Source organism: Paramisgurnus dabryanus, chromosome 6 (assembly GCF_030506205.2).
Source record: "Paramisgurnus dabryanus chromosome 6, PD_genome_1.1, whole genome shotgun sequence".
Lineage (NCBI taxonomy): Eukaryota > Metazoa > Chordata > Actinopteri > Cypriniformes > Cobitidae > Paramisgurnus > Paramisgurnus dabryanus.
In genome coordinates, this window is record NC_133342.1 from 19,597,277 (window position 1) to 19,615,882 (window position 18,606).

The 18,606-nt window shown below is 36.6% G+C and overlaps 1 protein-coding gene across 1 annotated transcript in view; it reads right to left on the reverse strand.

Moving 5' to 3' along the window:
• Positions 1–358: 358 nt before the first annotated feature.
• The window catches only part of tmtopsa (teleost multiple tissue opsin a), a 51,210-nt gene continuing 32,962 nt past the window's right edge, over positions 359–18,606 (reverse strand). Inside the window, exons 3-4 of the mRNA XM_065270011.2 lie at positions 8,599–8,832; positions 359–1,124 (exon numbers count right to left, since the gene is read on the reverse strand). Coding sequence (XP_065126083.1) covers positions 873–1,124; positions 8,599–8,832 — 486 coding nt within the window. The 3' untranslated portion in view covers positions 359–872. The remainder of the gene's footprint in view (positions 1,125–8,598; positions 8,833–18,606) is intronic.

Genomic DNA, 18,606 nt, shown 5'->3' on the forward strand with positions numbered 1-18,606 from the left:
TTGTAGCACTGTTAGCAAATGCAAAAATGTTAAAAAGAGGACCACTGTATTATAATAAACATATTAGCAAATCATTAAAAACTGTCCATCAATGTGGTATTTAGTTTCCTTTCTTGCTTCTTTTTTTATTTTTTTTTGTGAAAATTTGTAAACCAAATTGAATGTAACACCTGTTGCAGACCCCTTACATTTGCACTTTATATTTCATATTTATACTTTATTAATAGACTGGACAAAACCATGCAGTGAATGGGGGGGGGTAGTTTTGCCGGAAATGCAGAAACAAGCCATAACCCCAAATCGTCGTAACTTTACCCATTAGTGACGCCCCTGATTGTTCAAACTAAATAGAATCATTAGAATAAGAATGACAAAATCTTTCATCTCAGTCGGAAGTGGACTTCTGTGTCATTTTAACAAACAAAAACTCTGTACAACAAAAACACAGGATCTACAGTACAAATAACATTCATCAGGCCTACATAGACAATCATCAATGTATATGCAACTTCCCTATCTATTTTTATTTATTTTTTCAAAAAAATATACTGTATGAAAAACAGTTTTATTCCACTCATAAAAGTTTTTAAAACATCCCTCAAAAAGAGTTGCAGTGTACTCTATTGCGTATGTTGCTGAACATTTTAACATAAATAGCCTTCAACACCTGCAGAATATTTAAAAAAATACAAACAGCTTAAATTACCATAAGTGATCTGTTGTTGGATGCCATAAACATAAACTTTCACACAGTCCCACTCTCATTTTGTCCTTTTGGATTCTAATATTTTTCCATAACCCTGTAAAATCCTCCAAAACTCGCACTGCATTTCCCTCATTATGTGTGAACATTTCTTTACGTGCTGACATTTTCAGCCATTGTAATGGGCCACCAGGGCCACTACTACAGGCTTGACATTATCAACTGATGAAGGGCCCTGCTCCTCCCCTGGGTTTGCTTGGTTGGGGGCCATTGTGTGTCCAACTGATGCAACTACAAAAGTAAAGTTGTTGTCTATGTGCCGTCCCGGGCGAAAAGGTTTAGTTGCCTTTGAAGAACTTTTGAGACTGGAACCTCTCTGGAGTTTGTTACATTGCACAAGAGCTCTGAAACACCTGTAGAACTGACATAGATACACCAAGACAAACAAACAAGAAATGCCATTAGATACATCTTAGCAATAATGCATTCAAAAGAATAATGCATTGTTATTTGTGTTAGCTAATGTCATTTTCATTTCTAGTTGTACATGCATTCTGGTGTATGATTGTTACATTCAAAACACTAAGAACCCTGAAATGATTATACTATAATAATATATAAACCCACTACATATAGTATATCAAACTATTTTTGTTTTTCTCAAAACTTTTTTTAATGTGTGATTAATTTCAATACCTGCATGTAATAACAGCCTCATATCTCTGAGTCATTTCATCGTAGCAAATAAAGAATCAGCCCATTATCCGTGGCTAGACAATTGCAACAATTATAGCTTTATTAGACATTGTGATTAGAAAAGCACACGTCATACTCTTTGAAAAGTGACTGCTGTCCTTTGTAAATTCATCAGTAATGTTTCTAAATGGTATAAAAATTTTCTCAATGACATTTTATTTTGAAACAGAATGATTACACAATTTGCAATCAAATAATTGCTGATAATGTACACTGGCTTGATCATTTCCAAAGATGTAATTACTGTCAATTTTTCCGTTCCATTCAGATGAGAGAAAAATATGTGAAAAATGGTTATTGTTAATGGTGACAAAGGTTATCAAGCTAATAAGCTCTGAAATTAAAAATCACAGTTAGGTCAGGCAATATAAAGCTGATGGAGAACAGATGCAGACTTCAGTCTAATATTTAATGGTGCTGTAGCAATTACTGGATCTGTTTTTTGTGTAACATAAATAATAGATATATGGGTTTAATGAGGACGGGAGAAATAAAAAAATACATATAATTATTTTATGAAGATAAACAATATCACAAAGATCAAATCAATGTTTCATTCGCTGACCTTTGAACACTTCGGGGATAGTGTGAAAGATGAAAGCAAGCACATTTTTAATAAAGTTTACATTACATATCTCAAACTAAATAATGGTATTCTTTAGACAATATGATATCTACGTGTGAAAAGTCAATATTTTATGGCATTTACAGTAAGACATGGGATATGAATTTTTTTATGACTTGAGTTGCACATACCACAGTACAAATTAACTTCAATTTGTGATGTCACTTCCCTTAAGAAAACGTAGTGTACTTAGTATACGCTGTCTGCATTATGTATACTTCAGTCAACTACATTTTCTCAAGAAATGGAGGTGTACAGTGTTCACACACAATGATCTGCTCAAACAGGAAAATGTTTTGGTACCCCTGGCTCTTAATGCATCACGTTACCTTCTTGAGCATCAGTGAATGTATTTGTTGTAATAGTTTTGTATGAATCCCTCAATTGTTCTCAAACTGAAAAGATGAATCTGAATATCATATAATCAATGTTGGAAATTGTTGGTAATACATATGCTCCTGTTCCCCTTCCACTAAAAGTGAAGATGTGCCACAAAGGAAATATTACGTTTTTTAACTCGTGTTATTCTTGACAAATGTGTGTATTACACTTTTCATCTAATAAATAAAAAAATATGTAAACTTTTGAACTGTTATTTTATAAACACAGTTATTATTCTGTGGTGTGACTTGATGTGCATCTGTAATGTGAAAGCAGATTTTGAAATATAGCAGATTATGTAAACTTATGAGCTCAATATGGCAAAGTTACCACCCAAACAAAACAAAGTTCAAACTGAAGACCTAAAAGTTTCTTTATTTTGGCAGATGAGCAACTTTGGGTGAATTCAAGCAAGTACATTCTACAGTATCTTGATTTAATAGAAGTGGGAGAACCTGAGAATTTTTATCATTTTTCTCTCTCTGGAGATAAGCTTTGTTATGTAAACTTCAATTTAGCAATTTATTATGAACCTTATTAAATACCTTGCAAGGAAATCATAAAGCATTTCGTTCCTGCACCAGCTGCCATGCAACATTTATTATAACATCGATGCTACTTAATTTGGAATAATAAAATCTCAGATGTTGCAAACTACTCCCCAGCTGTGGGAGATATTAAATATCGATGGCTCTAGAAACACCAATTCTCTCAGTGCTCTCATATACATAAATGAAATGCAAATGTTTTGAGTTGGGAACATTATTCATCAGACCCTCAAATCTGTCATACATACACTGAAAAAAATGATTCATTGATTGCAACAACTTACCTTTAAAAAAATTAAGTAAATTGAATGAATCATTTTTTTTGTTTACTGCATGCACATTACAGTACATCAATATTTAAAAGTTCTGAGTCTGTTTGAAACTTTCTGGTCTTGGACAGTCTGAAAATACATGTTGGGTAAACATTGGACAAAACACATGCTGGGTTCAAATGTACCCAATGCTAACCCATTGAACAACATCCCAACATCAGTTATCAAACAATATAAGCCAAAACTCACCAGAGATGTTCTGTTCCCGTGTTCTCTTGATGGTTGTTGCTGGCCAAAAATGTTACTTGTATCTGTACAGCATTTTTAGTCTTCAACTCGCCTCAACTCACAGTTTCCATAGATACGGGCTGGGAGGAATTGAAGACTGAAAATGACATACAGGAAAATCTTTCTTCATTGACTGGTGCTGAATATCCTAAAATATCATTCATTGATAACCATTTGCACAACGTGGAACGCTGTGCATTTCTGTCTATTGATACCAACAACTCTAAGGGGTGGTTTCCCGGGCAGGGCTTATCCTAGTCCCAGACTAAAATGCATGTTTAAGCTGCCTTAATTCAAAACACCATTGTTGTGTCTCAGGATGCACACCTGGATTGTTTTTTGTAAGGTTTGTGTGTAAAAACTACTTAAATGACGTAGAATAACTAAGGCCTAGTCCTGGATTAATCTAAACCCTGTCTGGGAAACTGCCTCTATACGTGGTAAGTATATCCACATGACCAAAGGTGTGTATACACAACCTTCTAAATGACAGGCTATTTCATATAAATACAAAGTGTAACACTAACAAGTGCTTAAAACCATAAAATTTCCATAAAATACCTCTTTATACAAGCATTTACAGTAGAATGGGATATTTCAAAGTCATGTGTGCATAAAGTTCACCGGCCTGATAAAAGGCCAGAACTGAAAATAATTTCAAATCTAAATATTTAACAAGCACATGTGGGCATGGTGTCAAGCAGTGCATTTCTGTTGTATTTCACAGTAGCCTATCTAAAGATTATGTCAAAATGGATTTCCTGAATCCCTGTTAAAAATGTCAGTTAAGATTAGCATGAGGTGTATGGTTTGGTTTAGCTTGGAATAGTTCACCTATTTTGTTCAACAGCAACAAAAGCAGATCAGCCAGCATGGTCATTCTAATGAAACTTACTGAATTAGCATACCACTACCACCATCAAAACACAACACAGTGACTAGCAATCCTGGTTTTTCAATAAGGGATTACTGTAAAAAAAATTGCTGTAATTATGCAGCTGGTTGCCAGTAATTACTGTAGAAGATAAAGATTGAAAATGTTTAATGTTCATTTAACTTTGAACAAATTGTTGCTAGTAAATAACATAAATTTAAAATCTACAGTTAGTTACTGCCAGCTAGTTGCCAGTAATACCTAGTAATACTGTATTTTCCAGAGGTGGGTAGTAACGAATTACATTTACTCCGTTACATTTACTTGAGTAAATTTTTTGGTAAACTAGTACTTTTAGAGTAAATTTAAAAATGGGTACTTTTTACTCTCACTCAAGTATATTTCTAGTGAAAAAACTGTACTTTTACTTCGCTACATTCGGTGGCGTTACTGCGCTACTGTCGCATAATTAATGAATATATATTTTTTAAGTTTATATGGCTTGTTCGAAAGTCTCGCGAGATGTTAGAGAGGCTGCGTGCGTTGCGAGAGGTGGCTACGTATCACCCTTTAGCGCGCATAGATGAAAGGAGATGACTGAAGCGGAGGATGACCTATGCAATCTATCGGAGGCAGATTATGCGTGGCCTCAAGTTCGGTCTATGTTTACACTACAAAAGGTCAAAAAGAATAGTTTCATAATGCGATGCATGCTTTGTGCACCAAAACGAACTGACATCTCAACGTAAAGGAATTCAATCTCCAACCTGAAACAACACGGGTAAGTGTGTGTCACTGTTGCCCATTTGGTAACCATGGGCACTTTTACCTTATTATAATACTATGTCACACACTGTCCGAGTGTTTTTGTCATATGCGCTCTTGTACAAGCAAGGAAAATTAGTCTAACCTTACAAACAACACTCACATCTGCACATTTCCATATCATTTCCCCACAAAGCTAACAAATTGAACAGCATAATGTTACGTCTTGCATTAATAATATGGAAGAACCGGGGCAAAAGTAACACGGGACGAAAGTAACAAAGCGATTTTCTCAGAGGACTGATAAAATTTGCATCCCAAACAGCATCTTTACAACCCTTGACAGAGCTGACAAATTTGCGTTATTTACTCACAGTTTTCCGCGTGTAGATCCTGTAAGGTGTTTTCAACCAAGTAAATTCCAAAAGCGGTCATTGTTTTCTTATAACGCGTTGTGTTTCTCGTTTCATCAATCTACAGGTTATTTTGTGCTCTAACACATCCTGAAGTTTGACTTCAAGAGTTTTTCAAAATAAAAGTAAATCGGGTTTAAATGTGAGGAGATCCTGTCGGGACAAAAGTAACACTTACTTTTGTCCCATTTACAGTATATTATTCTAATTTTATTTAATTTAATTTTCATAGTGTTTAAACTGTTGTACTTTTACTTGAGTACAGATTTTGGGTACTCTACCCACCTCTGGTAATTTCTACAGAAAATTTTTACAGTGTATGACTTGTAAACTTTGCACATCCCTTTGCACGTCCTTTCCGTTTTAAACAGCATCCTGCTCACGGAGGTCCTTCAGACAGCAGATGAAAGCTTTTGAAAGCAAGACAGAAGTTATGATCTGATATCACATCTGACAAGAGCGACTGTGAACTTTTTTGAGAGGTCTGTCTCAATGACAGGCATGATTTTACATTCTGCTATGTAGTTTCTTTGTTGTCTTGGCTTCTGGTCCATCTGTATGCAGTGGGCATGACATCTTTTCTGAACTCTTTTCAAGTTTGCTCAATTTAAAGTGCAAGGTCAGTTTGTCATACTGCATTTTACAATTACCTTCTCAACAAAGGAAACACACGAGAGTTCCTTTAATAAAATATGTGGGAGTAGGAAGCTTAGAGCAAGACAAATGATTAATTAAATTTCGCCGAACAAATGTACTGAGACAGTGTTTAAATATAACGCATAACAATATCTGTATTTCTGCATTTCAACAAAGATAAATGGAGGTGTTTGTTTGGTATAATGCTGATTCATTAGGAAACACAAATGAACAGGAATCAGTGTGAAGTGAAAAGAAAAAAAATGGGCAGATCAAACTACAAATAACGTATAAAACAAATCACCAAATTTAAACTGCTAGACTGAAAGGGAAGAGGAAATGGAAAGTGTCTTGCATAGCAAGAAAAAAATAGATTTTATGTGTAAGTATTTCTTGTCCAAGTCTCTCCCATGATGTTAGGTCACGTCAACTTAACTTCTAATGTGTTGTGGGTGGTTTTGTATCATGTTTTAAGTGTTGTTAGGATATGCTGCGTAGTTGCTGACTAAAAATAATAATGGACATGTAGTTTCAGTTAAGAATAGTAAAGGAATAGTTAATCCAAACATAAAAATTTACTCTGTAAAGTGCTATTTACTTTCATGCCATTCAACACTGAAAATCAAGGACTTTGCTGCTGTAACATGGCTGCAGCAGGTGCAATGATATTACGCAGTGCCTGAAAATAGCCCCCTGCTATTAAAAGTAACCAAGGGGACTATTTTTGGGCAGTGCGTAATATCACTACATGTTACAGCAGCAAAGTCCTTGATTATTACGCCAGAATGAGAGTATAGTTCCTAGCATTATCTGCCTAGAAAATCACAACTTTTAATTTTCCATCGGTCTTAGTACACGATGTAACTACAGAAGAGTAAAATTTTAAATAGGAAAAATATCAAAACTCTTTGGTTATTTTTATTATTTGGTTATATTATGTTTAGTGCGATGCTAATGGTCTAATCAGATTATTCTAAGCTATTATGCTAAGCTATGCTAAAAGTGGTACAGCCAGTCCCGGAGATCGGCTGAATGGATTCCAAAACTGTAAAAATCAAATGTTTAACTCTAGGGAGCTGGAAAATGAGCATATATTTTAAAAAAAAGTGGAGTGTCCTTTTCAGTTGTGGATCCAACATGCAAAATTTAAGTTAAGTTATGATTGCTTGACTTTTTAAGTACAAACATCATTAGGGCTTTTAGTACAAATGTATGACTTTCTTTCTTTCTTCAGTTGAACAAACAATTTTAGGATATGTAATAATTGTATCTGTTTGTTTATATATCAATTTTTCCAAATGAGCTCAAAATAGTACAAATTTTCTCTAACAAATGTTTTGTTTTAAAAAACCTAAACCCAATGGAGTCTTCTTTAGTGAATTACTTTAGTAATTCATATACTGTATGTGCTTTCGGGAGCATTGCATGTTGAGCCTCATGTAGGAAGATGGCATATATAAATATAAAATCTAGGAGGCATGAGTACATTTTTAATTTTCATCTTTGGGTAAACTATTCTTTTAGCATTAGCTCAAGCCACCAAGCTAAGAGATGTATCAATGCTATCTTCCACTACATGGAGAATGTGAAACTGTACATTGTGAACTTTGGATCAAACACAGGAATAGACATTACAGATGACAAGCTTAGAGTTTGTTGGCCTGGGAGAAACACCCTGTGTTTGGGATTTAGAGTATGTTAAACATCTTGCTAATGTGTTTTTCAGTCTGCAGAGCTGAGAGCGTTTATGACCTTTGCACAGTTTTTATACTTATTCCAGCGGAAGACTGCTTTGTTGCGTTGAGACTTGATTTTTTCCCCATAAAACGATCTCTTAGCACCAGTGTAGGCAACTTGGAGTACTGCCCTCTCAATTGACACAGTCTTGATGCTGCATAAACAGTCCCAAACCACACGTGGAGAGGACAACCTGCTATTTACCCTCTTCATCTGTACCACCATACTGCACAGCTGACACTATGACTAATGGTGCAAGAAACACAATGAATTGGATTGTTTCACATGAGAGCAGGCCAATAAACCAGCCACATCACACATCTTCAGGTTTTATCAAGCTGACAGTGTAGATGAATTGGACCACAGCACTCCTGGCACCAGCCCATGTCCAAGACTCTAAACCATCACTGAATGACTCCATCACAGAGTTACTTTATGTTCATTCTTTTATGCTGGTTCAGAAGATCAATAAGTTGATAGCATCAAATTTATACTAATCCATAGGTTTAACTCATTGAAATAAAGATGGTTTTGTGTAGGACAGAAGGTTTTTCACATTATGAATCTTTAAACCTTAAAATAAGGGCCAAGAAGTCTTACCTGTTTGTTCATGAAGATGTAGATGATGGGGTTGATGACGGTGCTGAACTTCGCTAGGATAGAAGGGACAATGCTAGCTTCTGCAGTCACCAGCCCTGGTGACCCAAAAGTGGCCAGTAGAGCCATGATCCCATACGGTAACCAGCAGAGCAGGTAGAAGATCACCATGGTGATCACCATGAGAAGAACCCGGTGCTCTCGTTTTCGGCTCATAGAAGTGTTCACACTGGTGACCTTGATGATTAAATAGAGATGAAGAGATGTATTAATAAAAACATTCCAGTATAACCATTATAAACTGGTTATAGTAGCACTTTATTAGACAACAACCTATTCATATAACTTGCGATTAGAGCATAAAACTCATGGTCCATGATTTATACATAAATTTCATAACAAGTCCTTTGTCTTTCACTAGAGCAATTCAAGCTTGTAATACCACAGAACTGGGGTCCGTTCTTCGTACATCGCTTAATACATCCGAGATCAAATGACACATGCGAGATGTTCAGATCTCGCTAATTCTGATCTCGCTTATTCCGTTCTTTGAACACCCTGCTGTTGATGATTAGTATGGCAGAATTAAATTATCTGAGGTCATTGAGCGTTCATGCACTGCATGAAAAGCAATACATCACATAGTAGAAACACTGATCAGCAATGCTGTGATTGGCCGGTTGTTACAATGGCCAAGAACATGCCCATTTTAAACCCTTGTGTTGCGTGAGCTATTGATGGAAGATTATTGTGAACTTTTTATATTGCTGCATTTGTAAACCCAGCTAAAGATATTTTTGTACATAAAATCACCCTACATAATGTAAAATATTCTGTGTAAATATAATCTTGATATCTTTAACATTCATGTGAAAGATTGACATCAATGATTGTAATCAAACGTTGATACTCCTACACTCTAAAAACAAACAGTGCTAAATAGCACCAAAAGTGGTTCTTTGCTCGTAATCATAGAAGAACCGTTTTTAGTGCCATATAGCACCGGTGAAGCACCTGTGTAGAACCACATAGTGCTATGTAGAACCATATGTGGTGTTATAGTGGTGCTATATGGCCCCCTTATGTTTCTACACAGGTGCTTAACCGGTGCATTAAGGCACTAAAACGGTTCTTCTTTGATTACGAGCAAAGAACCACTTTTGGTGCCATATAGCACCGTTTGTTTTTAAAGTTTAAAGTACTTAAAGTCTTTTATTAAAGGTTTGATCAGTGCTGACTATTAAACTCTTGTTTTTAATCAGTTGCCCCAGAAAGATTAATAAAGAAGAAATTTATCAAGAGCAATTTCCCATAAAATAGATAACTGTAGATGGAAGTTCAAGGACTTTTTATAAATATTTGTGGCAAGGTTATCACTTTCACTTTCTACAAATTAATGAAAAGCTATGTACTCCAACTGCTAGAGTCTTGTCAGCTTTTTAACTTCTGACTGACTTCTAATTAAAAAAACTCTATTTAATGTTCTTTAGGTTTTCATATTAAATCACACTTTATTTTTTATTAGAGATTCTTAATTGAAAACAACATAGCTAATATCCAGACACTGATATTAGTGATCCAACATATGCATAAACAATCATTTTGACCTCCAGATCTTTGTCAGACAAAAAAGGTAATATGAACCCTTGTTATGTAAAATACCTGACGTTACATAACAAACTCCTGTAAAGCTCAGTGGTAGAGCATTGCGTACGCTGTGCTATATGTCATGGGTTTAGACCCAGGGAATACACATGCTTGTATAAGAAATGTATACCCTGTAATGCACCGTAAGTCGCTTTAGATAAAAGCATCTTCCAAATGCGTGAACTAACTGCAGTTAATTTTACCTTGGGCTTTTGACATTAATGACATCAACACACTGGCTGCATACCAATATACCACAGAAAAACGTTGGCACGGTCCCAAATAGCACACACCAGACTTGTGGACCTCATCAAAGTCCACACTTTGATGACAACATGTAGTGTAGACCCTAGGAACGCTTGACGCAAAGCCAAGAGAGTTCACCGAAGTTGTATTTTGGGACAGACTCGAGCGTCACGCCAGAAATAGGAAGAGAAGTTGCCCATCAGTGTGAACTCATCACATCCGTCGTCTGATTTGTCTGATTTGTCTTTCGCAAGAACTTCTGGGTTGGTAGAGTGCGCGACGCCTGCTGCAGTGCGGGCTTCGCCGAAGACAGCATCAAGGGTTCAAAGGCAGCACTGATGAGCACACTTCGGAGTGTAAAAATAACAGATGGGGCACCCTACGGACTCGTAGACTAAGGGAGCACGTGCAATTTAAGACCACAAGACTGAAAGTCCACATGAAGTGCGCTATTTTGGACAGGGCCGTTGTGTCTTCAAGTCAGGTCACTGTTGGGTCTTGACCAGTGCTTTAAGTGGGCCGGAATGCGCCGGTACTCAGTACCGCCACTTCTAAATATAGCTCTTGACCGTACCACCACCTCTCCGTGCGCCCAGAACGTGCTTTTGGCGTACCGGAACGCTCATCTTGATTTGCACATCTGTTTAATTTAATCCTTTGGCTGCGTTGACAATGTACGCTTCCTAATTCGTCCCACCGAGAGCAGAGACTACATTACCCATACACCCTTGAGTTTACACGTTAAAAGCGCATGCGCCGCTTTTGCTGCTGTCAGTTAGGTCTGGGGAGGTGTGTGTTTGTGTGTGAAACGCGCAACCCTACGCAACCATAGCTGCTCGGTTAAAATTAAAATACAATGAACACTTAATATGCCCTCCTTGTTTTAAACTCTGAGTAGTAAAAGAACAAGGTCAGAATCAGAGGACTCGCTGCCTGACATCCCACCAAGCCAGAATGATATCACTGCAGGTCAGACGCAAAGCTTTATCCAATACCCTTTTGTAGGCACTGTACGTGATAATCTCCGTTGTCGCGGCTGTCAATTTGGTTCCCCTCGACGCAACTTCGGATTTTCTCAGGTGATGTGCAGGGTAAAAACATTCTTGAAAATGTAATAGAAATTTAGTTTAATTGCTAAAGTGAACGAGATTTCAATGAATTTGAACGACACGCAAAGTAGTTTTACCACCCGCAAAATGGAAAACAATGGGATAAAATAAAGTGATAAGTTTCTAGTTTCAAATGGCCAGTATTTTGTTATTCTTGAACCCATAGATCATGGTCTTGGTGTCATTTTAAAGTTTTTTCTAAGCTCTTTCTATCTGAACAACTAGTTTTAGCATTTAACCATGCTGAGAATTTTACTCACATATCTACCTTTTGCACATTTTATTTATTTTCAATAATAGCTCTTTCTACAGTAGCTCTTTCTAGTATTTTTTCAAAATCCTTTTGCACATTTTATTTATGTTCAGCAGCTCTTTATAGCTCAAGCAAATCCACAAACTTATAAAAGGATTTATTATTTTTTACAATGGCGTCTGCTGACTGCTGAATATAAAACCCCTTCAATATAGGAGTCGAGTCAGCAAAAAAAAAAAAACAAATAGAGTACCGGCACCTCTTTTGGCCCACTTAAAGCACTGGTCTTGACATCTGATCAAAGTTGGCCTAACATCAACCCCCAACGTTCGCCTGATGTCAAGACCCAACTTTAGCTTGACATGAAAATCCAAAGTTGATCTGATGTCAAAATCAAACGTTTGATCTGATCATGAACAGCATGATTCACTAACAGTATCTTTAGACCCCACGACATATGATCTGTCTCCCAGTGGTATCGACTATAGCTGGATGTCATTTTGTGATGTCAGGCTACATGTGAGTTAAATACTACCACTGAATGTGATAAAACCAAGACAAAATTAAATAAATAAAACAGACTCGACTAAAATAAGCACAAAATAAAACATTTTGAAAAGCTGTCCTGTTCACCATTGGCGGCTGGTGCTAAAACAATTTGGGGGGCACACCCAAACTCAAAATACAATTTTTACTTTAGGAATGCAGGATGATTTTTTTTCTTTTTCTTGCTTAAATTTTTTTTTGTCAAAGACTTTTCGGTTAACGTGGCCACACAACATTTTGTGCAGTCTATCACGCATTCAGACTTTAAAACAAGAAAAACAATAAAAGTCATGACTTACATCGTATCCAGCTATCCATAAGAAGTGGTGAAAGCACCAAGACTGCAATCATTTGACTCGATTGGTCGATCTGGTCCAAGCCTCTTAATCCTTTATTTATTCTTCGACTGCATGCCTTATAAAGGGTGATTTTGTAAGGATAAAATCATATTTTCCTTCATCTCAAGATATTTCACTTGCTTCCACTGATCAGTACTATAACTATCAGTTAAACAACAATCTGGAACGCGGTTATGCAACTCTGAGAACAATCCAATCACATAAGTTGAAAATTTTTTAAAAACAAGACTGGGGTCTCTTGCAGAACAAAAAGCGGTGTTTCCCAATTTTGGGGCGTTTTCAAACTTAAATAGGTTTTTAAAAAATAATGATGTATGGCTTTTCAGGGCTTCCGTACTTTTTGATTGGATGGTTAAAAAAACACCTAATCCCATTTTGAAAACACCCCAAAATTGGGAAACGCCCCTTTTTTGTTCCGCAGAGACCTATACTTCAAAAAACAATATTAATTTGCTTACAACAAAAGTGGGAGGGTTTGAAGGCGGATCTGAAACCAGCCAATTAGAGATCAGCCTCAAGTCACATGCTTTTCACACATTTACGGACCTACATACACACTCGTTTGGGTGGCGCCCCAGACACACACACATCAAACACACAAACAACAACTCAACATATAACATGACTAACAGTGAAATTGCACATGTAACTGATTCTTGAAACTTTGGCAAAAACATGTCCCACTAAGAAAAGTGCTATTCTGTTGGAAATTAATACAATTTTCATGAAGAAAAAGAATCAATGTTATAATCAGGGGGTCCTTTGCACATATGTAAGGTTCTTTTATACGTTTATTTTTTTTTATTTTTTATTTAATGATTATATGCTGGCCCATTGCCTACAAAATCAGCTGTCCTCGGTTAAGAGATAATCATTTCAACTTGATTAAAAAAGCCAAAAGTAATAATTGAATTGAATAATATATTTACCACATGAAAGAGTACATTGTAATATGTATTAAAAACTACAAACAGTGAGTTTTGAACAATATTTACTATTACTTTGTGATTGCTCAAAATGTGTCCCACATATTCGTCACCACCGTCAGATATTTATAAAAAGCAATAAAATCAGACAACTACAGGGTCAACTGCATTCCTGAGGACCCCATTTTCAAACTTTCAGCTCTACTGCATGCTTCAAGATCACTCAAGCTCCTGTATGTTTGCTATTTTCTCTTAAACTTGTTCATATTTTTGGACACTGCTACTGTGACAACCATAACATGTCAACACCGTCATCTTTGTAAAAAAAAATATTAGATTAGATTATGAAATAAATATATCATTTTTAAGAAGAGGTCTGAAGTAGCTAGCAACACAGGGGAAACAAGATGGCTATGTGAACAATTAATCTATTTTTTATCTATATTAGGTTTTTGTCACCACCGTCAGATGTCACCACCGCCATGTTTTCTGTCAGGTTTTATGTATTTTAGGAAGTTATGATTTGATATTTGTTCATCACAGTGCTCAGGATTGTTATTTTTTGGACCAAATATTTACATAAAGTTTAAGCAAGAAGCCATTGACTTGAGTGTTATACATTTTGGAATAATGAGGCCAATGTCACCACCGTCAGACGGAGTTTTATTTGTTTTAAATGAAACTGTTCTGTAAATTAAATTCAAAGCATCATATTTTTGTTGATTTGTGTAAAAGCTTAGCCAAATTATTTACTAAATAAAAATGTAAGGCACAAGAGTGTTTCAAACTTTGTACTAGGGGTGGGCAAAAAAATCGATTCTTAGATGAATCGCGATTCGGACGTGGGACGATTCTGAATCGATTCACAAATGTCAAGAATCGATTCTTAAATGTTAGTTTACAAAATAACGTCACGTTATCAGAACCAAAAGGCGGAACTCAACTGGGGGAGCGGTGATGCACACGGACAACTTAAAGGACAAGTTCGGTATTTTAGACTTAAAGCCCTGTTTTCAGATTGTTTATGGTGAAATAGAATGGTTTTGACTGAAATTTCGACATTTTCGGCTGCCCTGAGAATTTTCGCGTGTTTGTGTTTCAGCTCAGACCTCTACAATGGGTTTAATGGTGCACTGGAACAATCCTTCCTAAAATGCATTAAACTTTCGTTTACAAAGACGTGAAACTCACCGAGTGGTCAGGGGTGTTCACTGGTATGCTCACACAAAAATCGCTCCAAAAGACGCATTCCAACAGGTTTTATCGTAGTTTTTACCAACTCCATTGACATGTATTAGATGTGCTGTGAGGTACGGTATTACTCCGCGCCGGGAACTTTGTTTCTATTCTTGCAATTGGCAAAGGCGGATTAGCGCCACCACCTGGGCTGGAGTGTTTATTATTCAAGCTCTAAGCGGAAGAATGTACGGGTGTGAGGCGTTTGGGAAAATAGGTCCACAAGTTAACAACGAATGCTAAAACAGCTGTTGGAAAGCATCTTTTGCAGCGATTTTTGTGTGAGCATACCAGTGAACACCCCTGACCACATGGTGAGTTTCACGTCTTTGTAAACGAAAGTTTAATGCATTTTAAGAAGGATTGTTCCAGTGCACCATTAAACCCATTGTAGAGGTGTGAGGTGAAACACAAACACGCGAAAAATCTCAGGGCAGCCGAAAATGTCGAAATTTCAGTCAAAACCATTCTATTTCACCATAAACAATCTGAAAACAGGGCTTTAAGTCTAAAATACCGAACTTGTCCTTTAAGAGAGCGCGCCCTTCAAGAGCGCATAGCGGAGCTTACAAGAGCAGAAGAGAAAGAACACTTTAAATGCTTGTAGGACTATACTGCATATATCTTTACATTGAATTTAGGGCTGTCACCATTACTCTATTCTTTTTGAGGAGTTTTAAAACAAATCCTTGAGTACATGTCGAGTACTCCTTAAAATAGCGGAGATGCGGTTTAGAGAAACAAACAGTATCAGAAGCATACAAATCAGCGCTACGCTGCCTCTCTCTCCCTCTCGTTTGCTCGCTCACACACACCGTGCGTGTGAATCAGGAACTGCGTGAGGCAAGAATGCGCATCCATGTGAATTTTGGAAGTTAAAGACAACTGAGCTGCAGTGGCATGGCAAAACACATTTGAGAAGAAAGGCGCAGCAACTCAAAAAGACCTGCATGTTTCACAATTACTCCAAAAGACCATAATGACAATTTTGCGCGTGGAGCAGCAGTTGTGCGATCTACCGGCATTGCCTTTGCGATCGACGTATTGGACACCCCTGCCCTAAACCATCCGCAGACTGTTTAGATATAACATGAATATACTTCTGTAAAAATATGCACATAGTTTGTTATTCAGTCGCTGGGTGCGCTGCATTATATAAATACAGTAATACTGCCAATCACTGTGTATAATGATGATGATTAGACGCTTAACGTTCGTGGAAGTTAATGCCGGTTAACATATAGAATTAATATGTCACGTTAAATTAATATTTTTACTGGTTTTAATGTCTTACAACAGAAACAGGACATGTATGTATATAAGAATGACATTATTTATGTTAGGGATTATTTATCCCTAGTTGCATTAAAGTACAGTATATGACAGTTCAGAGACTAGCAAAAGCGCAAACATTAACCTGGCTTTGAAAGCAAATGCGACGTAATGACGTCACAGATATGCAAATTAGTACGTCAAGAATCGATTCTGAATTTAATCGGGACCCTAAGAATCGATTCTGAATCGATTCATGAGGGTCCAAGCGATTCCCACCCCTACTTTGTACCTGACGCGTGTTTTCATTTCACAAAGCTTTCAGTCATTAGCTCTATGGCTCTAGCCAGGTGTCGATTGAACATTTACCCTCATTTAAAATTCATATCAACTTAAGTATCATCCACTACATTAAATCCATTAAAAATGCACTCTTTTCTATCTGAAATTAAGCAGTACCCACACGGAGCCAGACACAACGATGGGAAAAAGGTGTCTTAATACAGATCGACTGCCAAACCTCCCTTTGCATAGTGGTGATCCATGATCGCCATCTCCCCTCATCTTTAGGAAACCAAAAAATGTGTTATTTTGAGTTCAGTTTGGCCACTAGCCAGACGATTAAACAAACAGAGACCTGAAGTTAAGTTCCGTCCAGACGCGTATGCGACAATGTATTTGCTTTTTATGAAACTGTCTATAAGATAATGGTGTGTTTTGTGAAATAGTAATTTATGTTCTGACTGAAAATCAGATCTTAATTTCCTTGATAAAGAGGATAAGACAAGTAGTGTTTTCTTATTAAAGCCACCCTTAATGTGTCACACCTACCAACTGTTTATGCTGTTTACCTTGAAGACACAGTAAGGCACTTTGGATTAAAGCATCTGCAAAATGCATAATTGTTAAAAATTAACAGGTAAAGGTATCATACTTACTGTCACGCGAAGCTTGCTAAAATAACAAAAACACCACACCCCAAATTTTAACCATCAGGATATACAACTCATATTTAAAAAACACTCATATGTATTTTCTTAGTCCCCGAACAAAATTACATTTGTAAGAATCAATTTGGTGTCCGACAAATGTATAATTTCATCAATTACCATAGGTGAAATGACTGATAGGAACAGAGTGCAACCCTGTCAAACTCGCTCTATGCTGCAGAGCTCATAATGAAGAGATTGTATAAAAGATGATGGGGAGATATTTAGCATGCACCAGAAAAATGTCCAGACAGTGGCTGATTTAAATGCAGAATATAACTGCAATGTGTTTGGGGTTATTTGGAATAAGCTGTCAAAGTTGGGTTAACATCTCCTTGTGCGATTTTAGTAACACCATATACTGAGTTGCCAAAGAGAACAACTTTCGAAACTTTCGTAACTTTTTGTGAGTGCTCCACACAGGCTTGCTATTCTGCTGATATACACCTTTGGAGTAAACAGCTCTCTTGATTTAACCTAAAATTAAGTGCTTTGCTTTAAGGCACAAGAGTAATTTTTCATAAATCACAACGTTTCATAAATCACAACGTGGTCTATATCAGATTGTGAACCACTAGGCTACGCTACACCCAATCAATAATTCAATTATTAGCATCACTGAGCCCAACTGCAGAAATTGTAAGTGATATAAAACACAAAAATCCTGGTTCTACGCCAACAGTAAATAAAAATACAGAATAAAATGTCCTTAAGATCCACTCTGTAAAATATTTAAAGTCAAGCTTACAAGGAAAATATTTCACTTGGAAAAAACACATTCCAAACTCGTTTTTACAGAGCAGAAGTCATAACTCCTTATACTACTAACATTCATGAAAAACAGGGATTACTAATGATAAATTAACAACTACTAATTACAAATAAATGTAAATTTTTTATTAATCACTCTGAATTGTGTTGGAGCCATGCTCCCATGTTTTTGCCCACCCAAATAATCCTGAACGCAGAAATGGTAAAAAATTGTTTAACAATCTAACTCTGCAATTCAGTACTACATAGTTTACAGTCTTTTTGGCGTGTTTCAGCAATACATTTCTAAAAATTTTAATCTGTTTAGAAACAATGGCTGTGTACAAATACCCACACTTGCAGTCTTTGCACTTAACTATTTAAAGCTGTAGTCTACGATGTTTTAAAAAACTCATCCCGCCCCTCTGTGCTACCTGATCCCTCCCACCGGGAAACGACCTAAACAACGTCACTCAGTCAAGCTGTGATCACCGGTAGTAAACATCGGAACAGAGATTTACCGAGCAGTAAACACATAAAGCCTTGAAGGAATGCACACTTACAATTATGAATGATTGACGTTATTTACTTTCACAACAATGTTTGTCATACGTTTCCCCTCGTGAGCCTTGTTTCCCCTAGTCAAAAGTGCTACCTAGCGCACATTAATTGCACAAT